The sequence below is a fragment of the Prunus dulcis genome, chromosome 1 (assembly GCF_902201215.1).
Source record: "Prunus dulcis chromosome 1, ALMONDv2, whole genome shotgun sequence".
In the NCBI taxonomy this organism is placed as follows: Eukaryota; Viridiplantae; Streptophyta; class Magnoliopsida; order Rosales; family Rosaceae; genus Prunus; species Prunus dulcis.
The window spans coordinates 33,214,724-33,235,293 of NC_047650.1; the positions used below are offsets into that span (position 1 = coordinate 33,214,724).

The 20,570-nt window shown below is 39.0% G+C and overlaps 3 protein-coding genes and 1 non-coding gene across 5 annotated transcripts; 2 read left to right on the forward strand and 2 right to left on the reverse strand.

The window, feature by feature from the left end:
• Positions 1-726: 726 nt before the first annotated feature.
• LOC117616112 (cyclin-D5-1-like) lies at positions 727-2,087 on the reverse strand. Its single transcript, XM_034345325.1, has 5 exons — positions 1,895-2,087; positions 1,690-1,776; positions 1,293-1,575; positions 1,038-1,171; positions 727-790 (listed from the first exon to the last, which is right to left on the reverse strand). The coding sequence occupies exons 1-5, from the start codon at positions 2,063-2,065 to the stop codon at positions 749-751; spliced, it is 717 nt and encodes a 238-aa protein (XP_034201216.1). The 5' UTR covers positions 2,066-2,087; the 3' UTR covers positions 727-748.
• A 1,745-nt stretch (positions 2,088-3,832) lies between these two features.
• Positions 3,833-7,305, forward strand: LOC117615939 (interferon-related developmental regulator 1). Of its 2 annotated transcripts, none has more exons than XR_004584082.1 (13): positions 3,833-4,206; positions 4,452-4,623; positions 4,803-4,883; positions 5,020-5,102; positions 5,193-5,308; positions 5,429-5,539; positions 5,619-5,728; positions 5,850-6,159; positions 6,237-6,314; positions 6,416-6,466; positions 6,600-6,754; positions 6,835-6,912; positions 7,040-7,054. XR_004584082.1 is itself a non-coding variant. In XM_034345121.1 (13 exons), exons 1-13 carry the CDS (start codon positions 4,197-4,199, stop codon positions 7,085-7,087), a joined length of 1,338 nt encoding a protein of 445 aa, XP_034201012.1. In that variant the 5' UTR covers positions 3,890-4,196; the 3' UTR covers positions 7,088-7,305. The 2 variants fall into 2 exon arrangements, 1 of the variants encoding a protein (XP_034201012.1); XM_034345121.1 differs by having other exon boundaries at positions 3,890-4,206; positions 6,600-6,689; positions 7,040-7,305.
• Positions 7,306-8,150: 845 nt separating this feature from the next.
• Positions 8,151-8,224, forward strand: TRNAN-GUU. Its single transcript has one exon. It is a non-coding gene; the product is annotated as a tRNA-Asn (tRNA).
• A 384-nt stretch (positions 8,225-8,608) lies between these two features.
• On the reverse strand, positions 8,609-20,570 carry LOC117622494. The gene is given in 17 exon segments (XM_034353180.1): positions 8,609-10,038; positions 10,549-10,973; positions 11,228-11,325; positions 11,753-11,815; positions 12,264-12,377; positions 12,462-12,556; positions 12,914-12,975; positions 13,063-13,222; positions 13,430-13,868; positions 14,454-14,466; positions 14,589-14,782; positions 15,011-15,058; positions 15,627-15,708; positions 15,809-16,472; positions 16,579-18,151; positions 18,837-19,576; positions 20,156-20,570. Coding segments are annotated over 17 exon segments (6,279 nt in total). The 5' UTR covers positions 20,454-20,570; the 3' UTR covers positions 8,609-8,827.

The window sequence follows — 20,570 nt, forward strand, 5'->3', positions numbered from 1 at the left end:
AAAAAACCATTTGATCCCACAATGTCTTGGGTTTCCATGGGAAGAAATTCTCATGCAAGGGAATAACACTTTTTACTATTTCGGTCAATAACACAATGACACATAGAAAAAATATCTCATATATTATTATATTATTAGCCGAAATTTTCCATTACAAAAAAAAAAAAATTTCGTTTCGATGACACCTCTGCAATGCATAGCTAAGCCAACCCCAATGTTTCAAAGAAGAAAAAGAGCAGGGCCCGCCTCAAAAGGCAATCCCCAAATATTCAAACAAATCTATTCACTTTCACCTTTACAAAACTGTTTTGATGGCCAACATGCAACATAGAAGCATCAAATCACACAAACTAAAAAGCATTCCAAACATCCAATCAGAAACCCAAATCAACCCCCTCCTCTGATAACCAAAACAGATATCTGAACCCGAGAATTATAAGTACCAAAAAAAAAAGAAAAAAAAAGAAAAGGAAAACCTCAGGAGGTAACAGCAACCAGCTCTGATATGAGTCCAAAAGCTTTGCCTTTATGGCCCCTTTTCTTTTTTATTTTCTGTAAATTTTCTTAAGGAAGCTTTTTCTGATCATCTCCAAATCATGACTAAGAACTATACACACTCTTTAAACCAATATGAAAACTACTAATTGTCGTATATGGTATTTACCAAAGTAGCAGAATCACTTCCCTGATGTAACTCAAGAATTTCCTACAACATCTACTGGCCTCCAAATTCTTTAGGTTAATTCGTCTATGGCACCTGCATTATCGTGTAATATGAATACACAGCTTCCTGTAAATAAGACAAACAGGTCCAAGACGACCAAGAACATCGATCAGAATCCAATCTTCGATTTATTTGTTGCAACAAACAACTAATGAGGAAATGACTTGTATAGTTTTATTTATTAGATTATTAATCGATTCTGGAAGGATTTTTACATTCAGTTAGGTGAATTAGTCAAAAGTGAACATAGGGAGAGTGATACTAATGTTGAGATGTATCATAATGCTGTTATTGAAAGGAAAAAAAGACTCACAATTTCCAGGAAGTACAATTCAGGAATGGATGTTATCTTGGCTTCCAATGCTTCTTGTGCTAAGTTCTGATCCACTGCCATCAAGGTGGCGGCAGCTGCTATGGCAGATGGTCGATGATGCATTAAATGAATCTCTACATTAATTAACAAACGTAATAATTAATACATAATCACCATCTAAATCAACCCAAAAACAAAAAATTAATCGCATGCGTGATCAGACATAAATGTTCATGGAAATAGTAACAGAAATACCTGTCATTATGGAAAGGAGCCGTTGTTCAATCCCGGATTTTAGACCTGGTGGAGATTCTTGGCACAACTTTGAGATGAAGTTATCAAGAAACGCAAAGGGTGTGATTAAATTCATCTCCCATTTCAAGACTACCAATACCAGAAGCTCCATTTTCTTAATACTTCCGCCTTGGAATTGGATTGTGTATTGTGAAAGTGGTGGGCGGTTCATCTCCTCCATCTTTGCAGCCAATAATAGACATGCCACTGAAATCACTCTAACGAAAGCAGCCCTTTTTTTTTCCTGCAAACCATAAATAAAATCATTATCAACAACAACCCATTTGAATGGCATTGTCAATTAAACTTGCATTGGTTGTTCATATCCCAAAAAAAAAAAAAAAAATGAAATTCTTACTGGGATGGCTTGCAGGGAAATGAACCGATCAAAGTATGTGATGGCCAAATATGCTGTTCTGGGATGAAACCCAAGAGCTCTTGTTCTCTGAAATTCAAGAAACACCATTAACATAAATATATTTCAATTCAATTCCAATTTCCAATTTGAAGCTTCATACATGCAGTTCAATCAAATACAAGAAATGGGTTTGTTTGAGACTAACTGTTTGAACCCATGTGATAGCTTGCAAGCGAGCTTCTTGAACCCAGTCGTCAATGACCAAATCTTCAGCCCTCCTGAACCCAAATGCGATCTCATTGTCAATTAAGCTATGCAAGTGGGCTTCTTCCAACTCAATTTCGTTTTGATTAACTACTACGTTTACTTCTGCCATCTCTTCATCATCTTCATTCAAAAAGTTCGGATCTTCGTGGCAATAAAGGTCTGGTGATGAAGGATCTCCGTTCATTTTTGTTTTCTCTGTTATTACATCCACACAGAAAATCTAGTAGGTAGGAACAGAGTAAACAGAGCCAGAAAATATTAAACCACTGAACCCAAAGAATTGGAGAGAGAAAACGGTTGACCACCAAGACTGAATAACACTCTCAATATATTTATACAGTGAAGTGAAAACAGAGAGGGAGAGAGGTTGAAATGGAGACGAAATGGGGCTCATTGTTTAGCAAAAATGCGACACCGTTTTAACGGTTACAGGCTCAACAGAATTGGGTAGTTGGGTATTTTTATCAATCAATTTGCATTTTCTATGCAAGTTCTGTTTTCGGTTGTGGAAAGAGGAAGACTAAAAAGCTTGAATCAGAAGTAGGAAATCTGCAGACCCAAAATAAAAAAGGGAGTTTCAGTGCACGTGTGACGGGTTTGGGCCAATAGCAAGACTTCACGATAATCATAAAATTGGTTGTTATTTGATGAGAGCAGTTCACAGTGACGGAGCTGATTAGACTGACTGACTTAAGCCATAAAATTATGGTTAATGAACACTCATCATGTGCCAAAAAAACCTCTAAACCTCACCAACTTTTTTTTTTGTTCTTTGAGGAAGACTTGTTGTTAAACTTAAACACAGATGTTTTTGAAGCTTTAAAGCCGTTCAAAATGCTTTGATTATCTACTTGACCTCCAAGTTAACCTAGCTGATTATTACTGTTAATTATTATTTTTATGTGGGTCTCCTCCGGGCAACTGGGTTTGATTAATGAAGTTAGATCCAAGTTTTAGGCTGACCCTGCTTGAATTCCAGCTAGCGTTCCCACATTTTTGAAGTTATATGTATATGGACCTTTCTAAGTTATATATATATATATGGAAGTATAAGATTTTTACGAGTTGTTCGTTCAGACATCATGTACGGTTCAGTCTCAGCGGCTAACTCCCAAGTCTCTGCCCATTGTGATGCGATATATTTCATTGCATTGCATTTATACAATGTACCAAAAAAGGGTACATACATGCTCTGATGCTCTGAAGCTTCATCACTCACTGATATGGCTTGGACTCAAATATGTGGGCCGAATCACTTCCCTTGTTGAGGCCAGATTCAAAATTCAGCATCCGGCACATATCTATGTCCAATTCAGTTAATTGTAAGAAAGAATTTTGCTAACGTCAATTGTTGTCATCTTTGATGAGACACGAATTTTACATGGAGTTACGGTTGGAATGGGAGACTAATTGTGTGTAGCAGCTCAAGGATCAACGGTCGTGATTATTCAAAGGTAGTGTGTTGTGTTGTAGGAAGCAAGTCCTAGCATTTAAGTTACAACCACAACCTTTAACCAAATGACTGGAACGCTGCGTTTCAATCACGCCTAAAACTAACACAAGGAAAATTTGATTCGAATTCAATCACGCCTACAATAAATCTAAAGCCCCGGACGCAGGAACTTTCTTTGAAACCCCGCGTGGCGCAAATGCTACACTTGTCTACGCGCCTCCTGGCGCCCTCCCACTCTCCCAACTCGCTCGTCCTACCGACACCGCCAACTCCAAACCCTGACATCTTATCACAAAGTGGATCAAATAAACGGCTCAGAACTAGCCACGTATTGACCCACACGATTGGTTGGAGCAGCGGTCCACATGTTGCCCGAATATTCGATGCCATATGAATTGAATAATTCCCTATTTGTTACCCCATTTAAGCAGAGAGAAGAGACAATAAACAAACTGCGGTTCGAGTTTTCGACCATTTAAGCTCCTCCTCGTCCCAGGTCCTCCTAACCCAATTTGTCTTCCCCAGAAAGAGAAATACCTCTCGCTCTATTTTTACCCTAAAATCAGATTCAAAATAAATATTACAAAACAACCCTAATCTTTTAATGGCTAAATTGTCCTCGGGATTTTCTGAATATCTGTTTTTTCTCGTCTCCAACCGATTCGATTTCACCCATCTTTTTATATTTTCTTTTTGGCAACGCTCTCCTTCTCAGATTCTCAGTCAGCCCTGTCATTTTTTCTGACGAAGAAACCATAGTCAGGAGGAGCCCTCGTACAACTCGCAGATGGGGAAGCGTAAGCCTTTCTAATTTCACCTTCTGGATTGTGTTGTGGTTGGATGTTAATTAGGGTTCCAATTCAATTTCAGGTTTTGCTTACATCAATTTGATTGTTTGAGATCTCAAATTTGCGTTCTATTCTTTCCTTTTTGTTTTTGTTGATTCTAATGGTTTTTGGAGCTCATGATACATGGACGTTGCCAAAAAATTTAAAATTGTTGAATTTCTGGTGCTGAGGTATGTATGGATTGGCATTGGCAGGTAATTCTCAGCGTAAGAATGCGGCGATGTTAGACAGCGATGATGATAATAGCAGTGAGAGTTCAACGTCGACCGTTCGCTCTGATCGTATGTCAGTGGCCGGGAATGAAGAAATGCAAGTGGATAAGGATAGTTTACTGGACCAAGCTGTAGATGCTTTGTTTGAGAAGAGGTACTCTCTTTACAATTTTGTTGCTTTTAATCATCATGTTCTGTAATGATAATAATAAGAGAGAAGGGTGAAGAAGCTGGTTTGATTGTTGCCCATTTTGCTCATATATTTACTTTGTGTGAAGAAGCTGATTTGATTGTTGCCCGTTTTGCTTATATGTTTACTTTGTGTATGTGAAGGGGTTCCACAAGAGAAAAAGCTCTGTCATCAATTATTGAAGCGTTTAATAGCAACTTACAGCATCAGTTTGTGGAAAAGAAGTAAGCACGTGTATTCAATTAGTCTCTTAAGGCCCAGGGATGCCTAGTTCTTAACTTATTGTGTTTCTCTGACTCAATGTTGAGTTTTTTTTTTTTTAATACTATGATTCTTATACACTTATTTGGTGTTCCTCAGATTTGCAACTTTATTGCATCAGTGTCTGAATTGCATAAAAAAGGGTTCGTCCAAAGAGATATGTTTGGCGTCTCATGTGATTGGTTAGTCCAATACCCCTTTTTTTGGCTCATTCACGTACTTTTCCCCCCAGCATCAAAATCAGTTTTTAATCTTTTCATTTATGTTTGCAGGACTATTGGCTTTGACTGTTGGATGTGGGGACAATGCTAATGAATTACTGGAGGATTCATTACCTGTGATTTCGCAGGCTTTCAAATCAGGATCTGAAGCAACAAAGACATCCGCGGTATCTAAGATATTATGCTTTTTTAGTATTTAACTTCAATGGCTTTCTGGTAGTTGGACTTATCCTGATGCTGGACCTGCGTTCCTTGTTCTGAACAAACAATTTGGATTATGTTTGCAGTTACTGGAGTGTTTAGCTATTATCACTTTTGTTGGTGGTAGTGACCCAGAACAAACAGAAAAATCAATGCAAGTTATGTGGCAAGTGGTTCATCCGAAACTGAGTTCCAATGTAAGTATTCATGTTCCAGCTACTTTTCCAGAAAGTGTGTGAGCATGCTGTTGTTTGGGCTTACTTATCTCTTTTTCAGGTAGTTGCAGTCAAACCCTCCGCCCCTGTAATAACCACCATGGTGTCTGCATGGTCCTTTCTTCTTACGACTATGGATGGGTGGAATCTTAATCCCAAAGATTGGCAAGAGTGAGTAAAACCTTAATTGGTGTCGCATTTATTTACCCTCTTTCAGCTTGGAAACTCATAATGGTTCGTAGATTGAATCATCCAAATAATTTTGCCCTTTATTTTCTGGCCAATAATGTAGGTCCATATCATACTTATCTAGTCTGCTAGACAAGGATGACCGGTCTATACGGATAGCTTCTGGTGAAGCTTTGGCTTTAATTTTTGAGCTAGGAATTTTAGAGAAGTTCTCTGCGGGAGCTAAAATTTCAACTGATAGCTCAACTGAAGAAGGAAATAAACCTCGGGAATATGTACATATACAAGGACTAAAGGCAAAAATTATTAATCAAGCCAGAAACCTTTCAGCTGAGGCAGGTGGTAAAAGTTCTGCTAAAAAAGATCTTAGCAACCAGCGGAATACGTTTCGGGATATCTTGGAATATTTTGAGGTATATCTAGATTCTTTGTATTAAAATAAATACTAATTGCATTGATCCTGTATAGTGATCGCATTCTTCAATTTTAGGATGGTTATTCTCCTGAAATTTCAATAAAGATTGGTAGTGAATCGCTACAGACATCTACATGGGCACAGATGATACAGGTCCTTCTCATCCTCCGCTTCTCCTCCCGATTTTTGTATTCACATTTTTATTTTGTGGATTGTTCAACTCATCAATTTTTTCCATTTTGAAAATATTACAGTTGAACTTTTTGAAGCACTTTCTTGGAGGAGGTTTTATCAAGCACATGCAGGTTGCTTTTCTCGACCTTCAATAATTTCCTTGTCATTTTCTGTGCAGCATTCATATCTATTTTTTATCGTTGCATTATGTAATTCCTCTTTAGGTAAGCAAAGGCTAATTGATTCATAAATTTTCTGAAACAGGAAAACGAACTCCTTCAGGATGTTTTTGGATTCACTCCAAAGAAAAAGTATCTTTTAGATTCTGAACATCGTCTATCCAGTAGTGAAAAGGTTTGGTTCTGACTACTACACCAAATGTAGTCTCCTATTCATTCGATATTCTTGAGCTTTGCCGAGTTAGTAATTTATCAGTTGTTTTGTTTAATTCTATCCGTTTGTTTGTTTTTACTATAATAAATCATATTCTTTGTTACAGAGGCTGTTTAGATCACCAAACTCAGTTGTCAACAAAGCAAGGACCCAGCAACTTAACAAACAGCGAATGTTATCAGAGGTATATATGCTTGTGAACAGTCTTCTTCTTCAGTCACTGCAAGAACTCCAACATGCTTGCTGTTCATTGATCTTCATCTTCATTCTACTTTCCTGCTCACTTTTTCTTTCTCGTCGTGTGTTTTCAGGGTAAAAATATTGGCCGCTTTGCAGCTAATATGGGGGATGATGCGTAGAAATGGACGTGGTTATATTGTTTTGCACCGATTTTTCGTCTCCATGCTGGTTTTTTGTCATCAGATTCCAAACAATTATGTCTCGTAGTCATTTAGTTGTTGGCGGTGGCTCCAAATACACATCGAATGGGTTACACTATAGTTTGTAACATTAAATTTTTTATGCGACAATGGCATTAATGAAGAAAATTAATTTATACATTGTATTTTTATGCTCTGATTTCTTGTTTTTAGAATTTGCGTGATTATTTCTGAAGTTTACCTAAGGTAGTTTCAATTATGTATGGAAAGCGGAAATAGAGAAAAGTATCTTATCAAATTACGAAAGCAGTCTCACAAATTAGTTTGTTCTGTTTTTGGCCTTGCAAGATTGATATTCTATTCTATATGTAGCCTCGTGATCTAATGTCATTGGGTGGAGAATTCTGATATCGGTTTTTGTCTTTCTCGTTACATCGCTAAGCACTCTTCCTTTGATTAGATTAACACGTGGATGTATACGACCGGGAACCATCGAAATATACCATGGTTTTTCAGTTGTAAGCAGTGACGAACCTATTAAGGCTTAATGTGGTGCAGATGTATTTTTTTCGTCGAAAAAGTCATTTTAGGTGTTATATATTGCATTTCTACTCCATCTGGGAGGTGCCATTTAGGTGTTCGACGAAAAACCTAAAATAAGTTAGTTTGCTACTGCACTATATTGTGATGCGCAGCACGCTTGGTTTTTTTAATGTTTAAATCTTGACAAAATTTGCACTTCTGTTAAAAAATACTTTAAGTCCGCCGGTGGTTGTAAGCTAGTGTCATTGATTGAACCACTTGGCAGAGTTACTTGAATAGAAAGAGTGGAAGGTATCACTGTGCAGCTGAGTAGGAGAATTATCGAGATTTAAAGCATTGGCTGCACAGCCCTGATAAGTTTTGTGATTGGAATGCTTTGTGAATCTGAAATGTTCTGATTCATTCCCGAGTCGTCATCCAGAAACGGAAAAATAATCTACCGTCAGCAAGAAAAAGTTGTGGTTCAAAGAAATATACCACGCACTTCTTGTCGTGGCGTGCTGGAGTAGCTCAGTTGGTTAGAGCGTGTGGCTGTTAACCACAAGGTCGAAGGTTCGAACCCTTCTTCTAGCGCAGTGTTTACCTTTTCTGTTCTTTTCTATTTCATATTTTCATTTCCAATTTTCCGCCATCCAAAATTCGTGGTACGCAGTGTTTACCTTTTCTTTTCTTTTTTATTTTCATATTTTCATTTCCAATTTTCCGCCATCCTAAATTCGTGGAACTAATTTTCTGATGCCCGAATTCATTTACTTTGGTTTGTCCAAAAAAATTCATTTGCTTTGGCCTGATTATTTTAATCTTGGGCCACTTTCCCTCCGTAATAGTTACTTTTTACCCGCCCAAAATATTTTTGTTGGGACTCTTCCAGTTGAGCAGGAATTGGGAGCTATGCTTACAACTTGTTCAACATAAGAATGAAAGAAAGAAAGGGAATATTGCTTCATTACCAGGATGTATAAAAATAGACTGCCTTTGCACCATTAATGGTTTTGATACAAGAGAAGGCACAGGTTATTTCAAAACCACCGATAATCCTTCATTTTGATGCATATAACTCATTAATTAATCGATGTAACCAAAATTTACAGTAATTTGAAACTCTCGAAAGATCTCATGCTTAAAACCATTCCCAAAACTACAAGTAGGGCAGATAATCACTGTAATCCTGTATACCTAAGAGCCACCTAAACCAGAAAAGTGCTTATTCATGGCCCTGTCCTTTCTGAAATTTCTTCCCCCTCCGCCTCCTCTCCGTCCCCTTCCCCTTCCTCCCCTTTGATTCTCGGTATTCTCTTGGCCTTCAACTTCAGAAGCATCATTTTGCTTATTATCTTGCTCCTCACTGGAATCCCTTTGTCTTCCTCCTTTCCTTCCTCTGCCCCTGGCATTCCCAATAAACCCTCTCCCTCTCCCTTCCATCTGAGGAATATCAAACTGCTTGTTTTGCTCCTCAGAGTACTCCGTCAGCTTCTTGACCGCACCAAGAGGAAGATTGCCGCCGCGACCAAGGCCATGAATCATGTCCTGCTGTGCTTCTGTAATTAATGATGCTTCACCAGCATTTGCAACTGCAATTGAACCTGCAACTTTGTAACTGTAATTCTTACCATCCTTGACATAATACTGGGGCTTCTGCCTGGAGCCCCATTTTGAACTAGGAGCACTTTGAGATGAACTTTCATTTTGCTTTTCAAAAGGCCTACCCATATTTGAGCTACTTTTTTCACTAAATATCTCACTTTCCCCGACTCCTGAATCTGCAACACTCAGACCTAGATCATCAAAAGAGTCATCATATTCATCTTCATACTCATCTTCATACTTCGAAATAAGAGCAGCAGTTTTTGCTGTGTACTCTGCATTTCTGTTATCAAGGATATCAGAATCAGGCAAGTCCTCTTTAGACTTCCTAACAAACCTTCCCTGTGTAGAGGAAGATGAAACTGAAGAGCTGCTGTTTGGTTTATCCCTAGCAACGGCCACTGTATTAGTGGCGGGTGGTGCTGCAAATTCAACTAGCTTTCCTTTCCCTTTATCATTCCTACTAACAGTGGCATTCTTGGATACTGGCATTGTTTCTAGTGAAGTGTCCAAGGACTGCAGATCTTTATGAAGTGTTCCTTCAAGAATCCTCTGAATCACCTCCTCAGGATTCTGGTTGTAGGCTTCTAGACAGGCAGCTAAAAACCCTTTGCCATAATCAGGAAAGAGGTCCTTTATTTGACTGATTCTGGACTCTACAATTGCAACATCTTCATCTATTTGCACCTTGTTGTTTGTTAAAGGGACAGTCGTACTGGGGTGCTCCTTAACAATGACTTTGTGAGAACTCATCAGTATCCCGGATACATACCCTAGCTGTTCATCATCCATGACTATCCATCCTGCATGAACGAAGTTGACTTCATATAACTTACTTCTTCAAGATCAAGCTAATTATACTTAACTGTCCAATAAAAAACAATCACGCATAGTAAATATTTTCCGATTGATAACCGAATATAAAAATTTTATAAGACACCAATTATTGTGAAATTTCATTTTACCTCCTTTCTTCCCCAACACCCTAATGTCCTAATTGAGAAAATGACCGTCTCAAAATCTAGAAATCAACTCCCATATCGATATAATAGTGGAGAGAGATTAAGAAAACAATTTATTCAGCATACTTTGCTAGTTTATAACTTCTCTTACTACGTAAGAATTCTATGACAAATCATGCAAGGATTATTGTATTTATCAATAACATTGATCAATTATTTGCTACTTCCAAAACAAATGCATCTCATGACATATATACAATGTCTATCTTGATACATATAAGACCTAGTAACTGGAAAATTGTAATCAACAAGAACAAGTAAAACAAACAGTAATAGCATGTAATCCCTTACTGTTATTTTGTAAGTTCTCCATTTTGCTCAAAATGTTGAAGTTCTTCTCAACATTTTGAAGAAAGGTTTGCCTATTCTGGTTTTCCTGAGCACATACTGAAATTCCGTTAATCTCTCTTAAAGTTTGAACCAATATATCTGCCCTAATGAAAGGATCCTCTATTTTGGCTGGGAACATCTCTGCAGCAGATGGAATGGGAAGGTTATCTTTGAAGACCTCCTCACTTAGATAGCATAAGTCCAAGAGTTTCCAACCAAACTTGACGATTCTCATTGACAACATTTTCAAACTTATAGCAATATTAGACACCATTTTATCTTCTGAAGCTGTTGAACTTGAAATTATTCGAAACCCACGCTGCAAAGATGGAAGTAATGAATCATGCAACCTTGCTAGAGTGCTTAGTAATGCGTCGTTCCCGTAACTGCATAGACAGAGAGATATACTATTTCCTTATTATTGAAACTTTTGACAGCATTCATGCTAAAACACACGATTTACCAACCTATCAGGTTCCACTATAAAAATCCTAGACAAAGAACCAAAACAGGCTGGTAAAAACTGAAATGGTAAAAACTGAAAACCCTTATGCACTCACATGTTCTTACTGTGGAATACAGCTACTACCATTCATGCTTAGACCACAAATTTAGAAAAACCCAATGCTAAACAAGGTACCTCGTTTCAACAGGGCACAAAAAGAACACAGCTGATGGTTCGTAGGCAGTTAGTAAAGCGTCCATGGATACAATTGCGTCGTTTATGAAGTCCATAACCTACCAAAGAAGGAGAATTTTTTTAACACAAGTACCATAAGCATGTAAACATCCTTATCTCTTGAAAAAGCTGAAACCGAAATGGCAAGGATCCACTGAAAGTATCATAGATCCAACCCAAAAAAGGAAAAGTAATGATTTCCTTGAATTCCTTATTAAATGAGTTCCTTTGCTGTACTTGTAGCTAAAACTCGTTCAACAGAACTTCCAGGTACAATACCACGTGTTACTGTAAAAAATTAATTGATATATTGACAAAAGAAACTTTTCTACAGCATGCAGCAGAACATATCCAAATTAATACCCACTATTTAATATTTGAAAGAAATTAATTTAAATTTAAAGTAAGTACTGGATGGGAGAAGGTGTAGGAAGGAGTTGGTTGTCCCAATATGTTCAATAAAAAAAGTAATAGAAAGAAACTCACCTCCAATAGATCAGTAAGAAGGCTGGGTCCCTGGTCTCCAGGGTTTCCAGAGGAAAAAAGGGCCTGTACATGATATTGGAAAAACCTCCGTCATGTATCAGAAATGCACACAAGCTACTTAATTGAAAAAGTACATGTAAATACTACCAGTAAAAACTAGACTAAATAAGGAATAAAGAAATACAAACATGTTTAGAGTTAATGGTTATTTGTTAGGCTGGAAATTTTGATCAACATTATACAACAGCTGAGTTCTCTTCATTATAAGTTTCCTCAAGTCTAAAAAGTAGAGGTCATGAAAACCTATGACTATAGCCATTAGGCTGCAAATGTTTGTTTCTCATTATTCAGAACAGAGCTTCAATCAAGAGGTCCGCGCCCCGCGGTTCCCCCCCCCCGCGCGGCGGCGGAAGTAATTGACATCTTGGAACTTTAACTAAAAACAGATGATTTGGCGGTGTAAGATACTATGTTGTTATTGAATTAATTGATTAGTGGGCACTGGGCATACCTCCAAAGCTGTACTGCTACGTTGATACATTGTTTGAACAATGCTAAGGAAATGTGAAGCCACTGCAGTCAAATTTTCATGTATTCTAGTATGTGCTTTCACTGCATTTCCAACCTGAAAGACATAATATTAAAAAATGAGAGAGAGAGAGAGAGAGAGAGAGAGAGAGAGAGGGCGCTATTCATAAAAAATGCCTACCAACACACTGGTCAAATCTTCATTTTCATGACCATATATAGCACAGATGTCTAGCAACTTAGGCAGGTCAAGCAACTTCTTCTCCTGCAAAAGAACTACATGTGGAATTAGTGAAAAACTGTCATTAGGATATGATACAAATGAAGAAAGAAAAAAAAGCAATAAAAAAACCCCATCCTAATCATATTTTCTCCAATAAGATATGTTCAACTTCAATGCAAATATAGGACATAGATGCAGACTTCTATGATACACCTAAAAGCACCCACAAGCTCTAATTTGGACACAAAAGTTATCCCATACATTGGGTACTGCACAAAGGAAGCTGACCCAAAGTAATACATAATAATATTCACATTATTTTAACGGCTACAGCAATCCTATTCCAAAAAGTGGGTTTTTTTGCCCACCAGACTGTATGAACACAAATTTACAGAGAAGAGAGAACACACCTTCATGGTCTTTTGGACTGAGACTATCAGCAGCACGTGCACCGGGATCCCTATTAGAGGATCTGTAATATAATGACAGAGGTAGTGAATATAAAAAAACGATAACGAACTAACAAAGTATGAAGCTACAGCTGCAAGCTCAAACTTACATGCGATACAATGCCATAAAAACACGCCGGCTTAATTCGAACTCCCCAACAATGACCCCTGCCACCATTTCTTTGGCTCCACGATGAGGGAAGTCATACCATCTGCTCCTGAACTGTAGGAAGCTATCCAGAAATTCATGCAAGGAAGTATCACTAGCCACTGAGAAAAATGGGTATCAGGAACAACAACAGTGAAATATTAATGGTACTATCACAAGAACAAGCATAATTATAACAACAAAAAACTGGAAAACTAGATGGGATGATAACAGAAATGGTAACAAATTTTCTATTAAATTGACAATTTTGTGTGACAAACAAGCTTATCAATGTTAAAAAGGTTGCAGCTTAACTAAGTTGTACGCACCTTGTCTCCAGAACTCCTTCGGGTTCAACTTGAGCAAGCGAGAGAGCTCTCTGTTAAGAAGATCCACAACTCTCTGAGACTGCAGGGCATCCAATCCACCTTCGTCGGCGCCGAGCCCAGCCGCCACCGCCTCATCCTGGGGCAAGTAATTTACGAAATTACCACCGTGAGCTCTGCTGGACACCCACTCTCCTTTCTCTCCCATCCGAACCCTACTTGCCGACGGCGCCGCAGCAGCAACGGTGGCAGTTTCGGCATTGGATTGAGTGGCAAGCGATTGCCTGAGAGAGCTGGAGAGCGTGGGCTCTTTAGGGCCTGGATTTTGGTCTTGATTCTTGGGGACGAAGACCCTTTGGGTTTTGGCGAAACCCTTGTTCCCGGGTTGCCTTGTCTGAGCGTGCCGGTTCGACATGTCTTTGTAGAAGAAGCCGATCGAATTCTCGAATAAAGATAGGTGAGAGTAAATGTGCGGGTCAATCGGAAATCAAAATAGTTAGGAGAGGTTGGCGCTTAGTTGCGCCCAGCCTGAATTACTTGAGGAACACTCACATCCGTACTATTTTATAATTTCTCCAGGCGGAGCAGCAAAGTCTACCCTTGCCAAATTCATTTTTTCTTCCCCTTTTTCTAACCATTTATTTTTTCTATGTTTCTTTGGGCTATGAAAGAAAATTAAGCATTTTTGCATCAGGTTCAGGCTTATGTGTTGTGTTACTTGTGGGCTCATTGAGCCACAATATTCCATCTTGGCCCTATTCATGTTGCCTTGGTCACTTCTTCGTATCTCTCTCCTCCTTTGCTACTTGACATGTAGAGAGAGGAAAAAAATGAGAATGCAATGGGATAGGAAATTGTTATCCTTCAAGAGAGAGAGAGCTACAAAGGAGGGGAAGGTAGGGGGAAAGAGGTTGGGGTCTAAAAGTGAGAAAATGCTTTCGATCTACATGCTAAGCTAAGCTGAAACAAAGATTGATCCCTATAAAGTATGCTGGATTCTGTACCGTGTATGAAAATATTGAAAAACAATACATCACCAACTAGTATAATAAGCATAACAAATAAGTGTTGTGTTCTGAAAATAATACTCCATAGGCCACGGCAAGCACATGTATGGCCAGACTTCCAGCCATACAATAAACTAAGATCATATCAAACCCACTCAAAGTTGGTTTCTTTAGGTAATATTAAAGCAATGAGGGAATCCGGTGGAGTGGGTGCAATAGAGAGCATGGAGCAAGTGTCATTCGAATGTGGAAGTATGAAGAGAAGCCTCGCCCATAAGGATTTCACGGCAGGGATCTTTATCACGCCCGAGCACTCCCTCTGCTTCAGGTACGAAATGAAATCCTGAAACTGGACAACAGTAATGCAAGACTTAATACGTGTGGTAAAGTCCATGTCCAAATATTTGAACTACACTTTTTGTTGATAAAGTCTATGTACAAATATGAAGATCAATGACCTTTATGAATTGAAACATGATTTGTCTAAAGAGTACAATCACATTATCAAAGGGACAAAATCTTAATAGACAGAGGAGGCTACATAACTACAGGACCAAAATAACAAGGAGTAACTTACGCCTTTATGGTCGCCTGCAGAAGCTGGGATTAATCGACATACCTCCCTCTGCATCAGATGCAAAAGAAGGACAATGAAATTAAATAAGGTTTGGAAAGGAAAAGGAGAAAAATAAGTTTATATTAATATGTAGAAATTCGGCCCTCCCGTCAATTAAGTCAGTACTCGGTAAGGTAGACCGGGGATCAATTTTTCTCAGTTTGTAACACAAATTTTTTCAGTAAATTACTGAATGAGTAGTAGGCCATATAAGTCAAATAAATATCATATTGACCAATCATTTACATCTTATCAGCATCCTTGGCATTATATGTAGCTATGATGACAACCAGTTTACCAGGGATTCACCATATGCCAATTTATGATCCATTGAGGTTAACCAGTGAACACTGTATAATTCTCACATTCTTTGTGTGATGGAAAAACTATTCTGTAGCTCATCTTATAAAAGGCAAAGCTGTTCAATATGATATTTATTTGATTCTGAAGGCCTTATAAACCAGAAATTAGAAAAATATAGGTACCCAAAGACACAGGCATTAAATACATTCCTCGACATGAGAGAGAGAGAGAGAGAGAGAGAGAGAGAGAGAGAGAGATATATTCACTGACTTACTTTATGTGGTGGGGTGCTAGTAAATGTTGATTTCACATGCCGAAAATCTGTACGCTTGGTCATGTCTAATTTAGCAGGCCATCTGAACAAATTAGTCATAAATTGTTAATAGATATTTATCTGATATATGCAAACCCTAATGAGATTCCAGAAAGGGAACTAAAGAAAAGATAAGTCCTTACTCTACAGGTTCTGAAATGGCATTGGAATATTTGCAAATATCAGAATCCACCCTAGATGCATAAACCGTACAGTACTGAACACCACTTTTACACAACACTCCTTGCCACCGATATTGCAAGCATCGTCCAGGAATTTCTACTCCAGATGATTCTGGAACAGGCAGAGGTGGAGGAGGTGAATGTGGAGGAGGAGGAACGAAAGGTGGCTGCGATTGAGGCAAAGGTGGTGGAGATGGGGGCAATGGAGGTGGCATTTCAGGCAGAGGAGGTGGTAGAGATGATAATGGTGGTGGCACTGTCGGAACTGAAAACATTTGGTCAAATTGCTGTGCTGGAGTTCCTTGTACTTGTGCAAGTGGAGTCACTGAAGCAGGAATGAAGGGAGATACAATAGCATTACCATGAAAACTGTTGGGCATTACACCTGGTGAGATTGGGTTCAAAGGAGGATTATGATTTACACCCCGTGGATCCCAGGAACTATTTGGAGGGAGGTAAATAGGTCGTATAAATGGAGATGATTGGATTTGGGGTGGAGGTGGGACAGAGGGTCCCTGTGTTGGCACAGGAATGCATGGAATGCTCCCTGGTGCAGAATGCAGCTCCGTTCCAGGTTTGGCATACATCCAGTTTTGTTCAGTGGCATGAGAAGCAACATGACTACCTAGAGTAAAATCATCCAATATACAGTTCCCTTAGTATCAAAAGGAAAGAAAAGGAGAGGGGATGGGGGGAAGTTTAAAAAAAAAATTTATATATAAGTTCATCACCTCCTTGTGAAGGATCCACCACAGCTATGTTATTGTCATAACCATCAACCTTTTGGGTGCCAGCTTCAAGCATCTCTGTACTGCCAGTAACAGCTCGGTTTGACTGAAACGTATACCCACTCTGTACTGAATTCCCCTGATTCTCAGACTTTACTCTAGGGGATACAAGCTCCATGGGATGGCTGTCATGATTTACTGAGAATGGTGCAGCAACATGACCACTAGACATGTTTCCAGGGTTGTTGCTTCTGTGGGTAGGGGTAGGCACAGATCTTGCACCATCAATTTGAGATATTACGACATTAGTTGGCCCTGCACTATATGGTGGCCTGTAATTACTCCTTTCCTTGCGATGTTGTCTGAGATGTGCCATTACAGCAGCAGCTTCTTCAGGGGTATCAAATTCCATCAGTAATGCACCTTCATTGCTAAGATCAGTGATCATGTAAGGACCCTTGTAAAGCACTTTCCTTGATTCATGCAGAATCTCATCCTTGGCCCATTGGCTTAAAACATTTCCAACATAAACATGACAACTAGAACCAACTGCAACACCATTCATTGCACCTCTAGTTCCCAGTCCTATATCCATAAACTTTATGTGCCAAGGAAAGTGTCCGCGCATATATTCCCGAGCCTTTACAGCATCCAGAATGTTTCTGTACTCAACCAAGGCAAATCCTTTGATTGGGAAGAAAATAAATTGTTCTATCACACCAAACCTCTCTAACTGAAACCTTACATGAGCTTCAGATGCATCAGATCCTGAGAAACCCAGCCAGAGCTGTTTAGAAGCAGAGAAAATATCCATGGCTCCAGTATCCCCATCAGAGCACCAAACAATTTGTGTTGTTGTGGAAGTATATGGTGACACCAAATGAGGTTGAGTTGGTGTGGAAGTATATGGTGACACCAGATGAGGTTTAGGAGATTCAAAAGAACTATTTACGCCTCCACTTGAAGATCTCTGGAGAGGTGATCCAAAATCCATTGCATCTTGATTCTTCTCAAGATGAACATGTTTTCTCCCATCAAATGAATTACTCCTGAAGTCTAATGGAGATCTTGTGACAGGTGAAAGCACCTGGTGGTTCATTAGGTCCCTGGGCACGGAAGACCTGCCGTGTGACATATCTCCATGCTCCCTCATCTCACAGTTTGTGGACCTTGTCCCCCCACTGTCTTGATTGGAACCCACAATATTAGTTTCAAGAGGGATTATAGAGCTGCGAGGTTTCAGATGTTGGCCTGAAACTCTGTCAGAATAAACATCATCATACGATCCACCATTAGGCCTTAAATTACTATCTTTTCCAAATATTTCACTACAGGTTTCATGTTGGTTAGAGAACCTAGGCACCAGATATGCTCGTTCAATAAATCTGGATGGATCAGAATCATCATCATCACTATCCACCTGATTGTCTTCTACATCCATTTGTTCTACAAATGATTTAAAGACATCCTCCAAAGAAGATTTAATATCAGATAACGCCTTGAAAGACTGCAACTTGCACAACTTCTTATACTTTGAGAATATCCAACTTCGCAATGACGGATCTTTGCTAAGAACCTGCATTTTAAAGAAAAAAGGAAAACAATAACAAAAACGACCCAGTGCAAGAGATTATCAGCAAAACCAGAAAAGGAATAACAATAATCAAACCACTAATCAAAAGGGGAAAAAAATAATTTGGATACCTTATCTTCAAACCAAATACCTAAGCACATCTTATTTCTAAAAACCAGTCAGATGTACGAGAATAACCTTTATACGAATGTGAAAAATCCCCATTTAGTGGTGTCTACCCAAATTACCACATCCCCTCTACATATGTCTTGGTTTAGAACTTTATTGCAATAAAGTACCTAATGTTCTAAAACTCAGTCAACTCAACAACCCCTTTCCTAACGAAATTTGTTGCATTGAACTTGAGCTGAGTTGCAATTCCAGGACACATGGAAAGAAGGATGCATTTGATCCGTCATGCATATCCATACACTAATTACCATACCCTAAAATTACATATTATGTGTTTTTGTTATACAAACAATGCTAGATAAAAAGATTTCCCCAATTCTGTTAAAAATAAACAAGAGTCAGTGCCCAGTATTTTCTTCAATCTCTTGAAAATACTAATATACAATCTCCCAAATTAATAGCTTATATGGCAGACTATCAAATTATATCAGTACTAAAACTCAGAATCTAATAGCATGACATCCATTCAATACGCAGGGCAGCTCTGAAAAATTACCAGTCCTAACAAGCAGCTGTTTTTAACTGTAGATGCAACTCCACAGACTTGGGCACCAAATGATGCTAGCTGCTCAGAGCTAACCTCATCCCTTCTGGTGCTAGATTCACTATAACCTGTACTTGATTTTGGTTCATCACCAGTTTTATCAGAAGGATAGCCACCATCATTATCAAGCCTGCTTGTCATTTGACTTAGGAAATACTGCCCTTTCTGAACTCCGTCTGATGCACTGGATTTGAAGAGTTCGAACCAGGCTGAAAGTAATTCTTTAGGATAACAAAAGAAAATCCAGAGTAAACTGAGAGCGCATAACTTGGATAATTTAATCGGTGAAGATTCATTTTCATCTGATATCTTATGCTTTAGCTCAGAAAAAATCTCAGAAGAATCTTGTATTCTCACAGTTTCTTTCCCAACAATCATAAAGACATCCTTTCCCTCAAAGGTGGATATGAAAAAGGTGAGCACATTCTGGAAAACTGTAGAGCAAATACCCCGAATGACAGATGATGTTGGTGCCACTGAAGAAGCAGTGCAACAAATATCAGATAGACCAAGAATACAGGATTTAGCTGTCTGAAATGCAACACTCTCAGCATCCTCTCCTCTATTTATTACCGCCATGCTCCAGTTATACATATTGATAACAACTTTTGCTGCGGCTTCAAGAGCAGTTGGGCATTTTGAAGCATATCGAGGAATGAGATCAGCCACAATACGTTGTACACTCGTACAACCTGTGAAGTTAGCCTGAGGATTACCACATTGGAGAGAAAAATTTATAATCTACAGTATGAAGGCTGCTTATTCTCTCTTTCATTCATTAAAGCACTTGTGCAGGGCCCAACGCATCTAACTAGCAGCTTTTTTTGGTCTGAAAATCTAACTAGCAGCTTGAAGCAAAGTAGTTGAACATAGGCAAATTAATGATGAAAGATAAGACTAATGGGCTAAACAGCACCTACTTTGTTCGCAGAACATTCCCATGCTACCTATTTGATCTCATGCAATGCAAATTTATGTAGAACCCACAAGAAACACCCTAATTATGTAAGTTCCTTTGATGCTTCACTAAGATTTATATAACGCTAACAATCATCATCTACTACTGGTTCTTTAAAGTTTCAGTAATTGAAGAAACCAAAGGCACAACATGAAATAAAACAGCATTATAACCTCTTTCTTTTCTTCAGGCTTATCAGCAACCAAAAATTAACTCAGCTAACCCCGCCGTAAGCACTACAGTTCAACATTTGCACGAAAATAAACAAATAAATCTGAACAAAGAGGAGCAAAAGAGTAAAAGTCACACTGACCTCTGGAAGCAGTGATGAGAGAGAGATAAGCTTGCTCAAGCTCAGGCGTGAGAGCAGAGTCATTCTTGGAAAGGCAAAACTTAATCCGCTTATAGCACTCGTAAACGCTTCGAATCTCGTCTCTGTGTCTACGTTTATTAAGAATTTCTTCATTAGATTGTGGAGCTCCGACGCTCGGGGCAGGGGCTAGGGTTTGCGGTGGCGGTGGCGGTGGCTGAGATAACGGCGGTGATGACGGTGGCTCTGGTTGAGCTTCGTACAGCTTTCGCTTCTTCGGAGGTTGCTCTCCGGAGGCCATGGCGAGAGAGAGAGGACGGTGGCTCACTGAGATTTTGGTGAATAGTGAGCGTGGCCGGCGGTGTGCGAACTTCGAGTCTTCGACTCGATTTGGTCGCTAGACTCCCAACTAGTCCGT

Coding starts and splice junctions, on each gene's coding strand:
- LOC117615939 (XM_034345121.1), top strand. Junction 5,103..5,192: donor TTTGGCGTCTCATGTGATTG/GTTAGTCCAATA, acceptor TTATGTTTGCAG/GACTATTGGCTTTGACTGTT. Junction 5,309..5,428: donor AAGCAACAAAGACATCCGCG/GTATCTAAGATA, acceptor TTATGTTTGCAG/TTACTGGAGTGTTTAGCTAT.
- LOC117616112 (XM_034345325.1), bottom strand. CDS start 2,065: ATGGCAGAAGTAAACGTAGTAGTTAATCAAAACGAAATTGAGTTGGAA. Junction 1,172..1,292: donor GCTCCTTTCCATAATGACAG/GTATTTCTGTTA, acceptor TAATTAATGTAG/AGATTCATTTAATGCATCAT. Junction 791..1,037: donor AATTGTACTTCCTGGAAATT/GTGAGTCTTTTT, acceptor TCTTATTTACAG/GAAGCTGTGTATTCATATTA.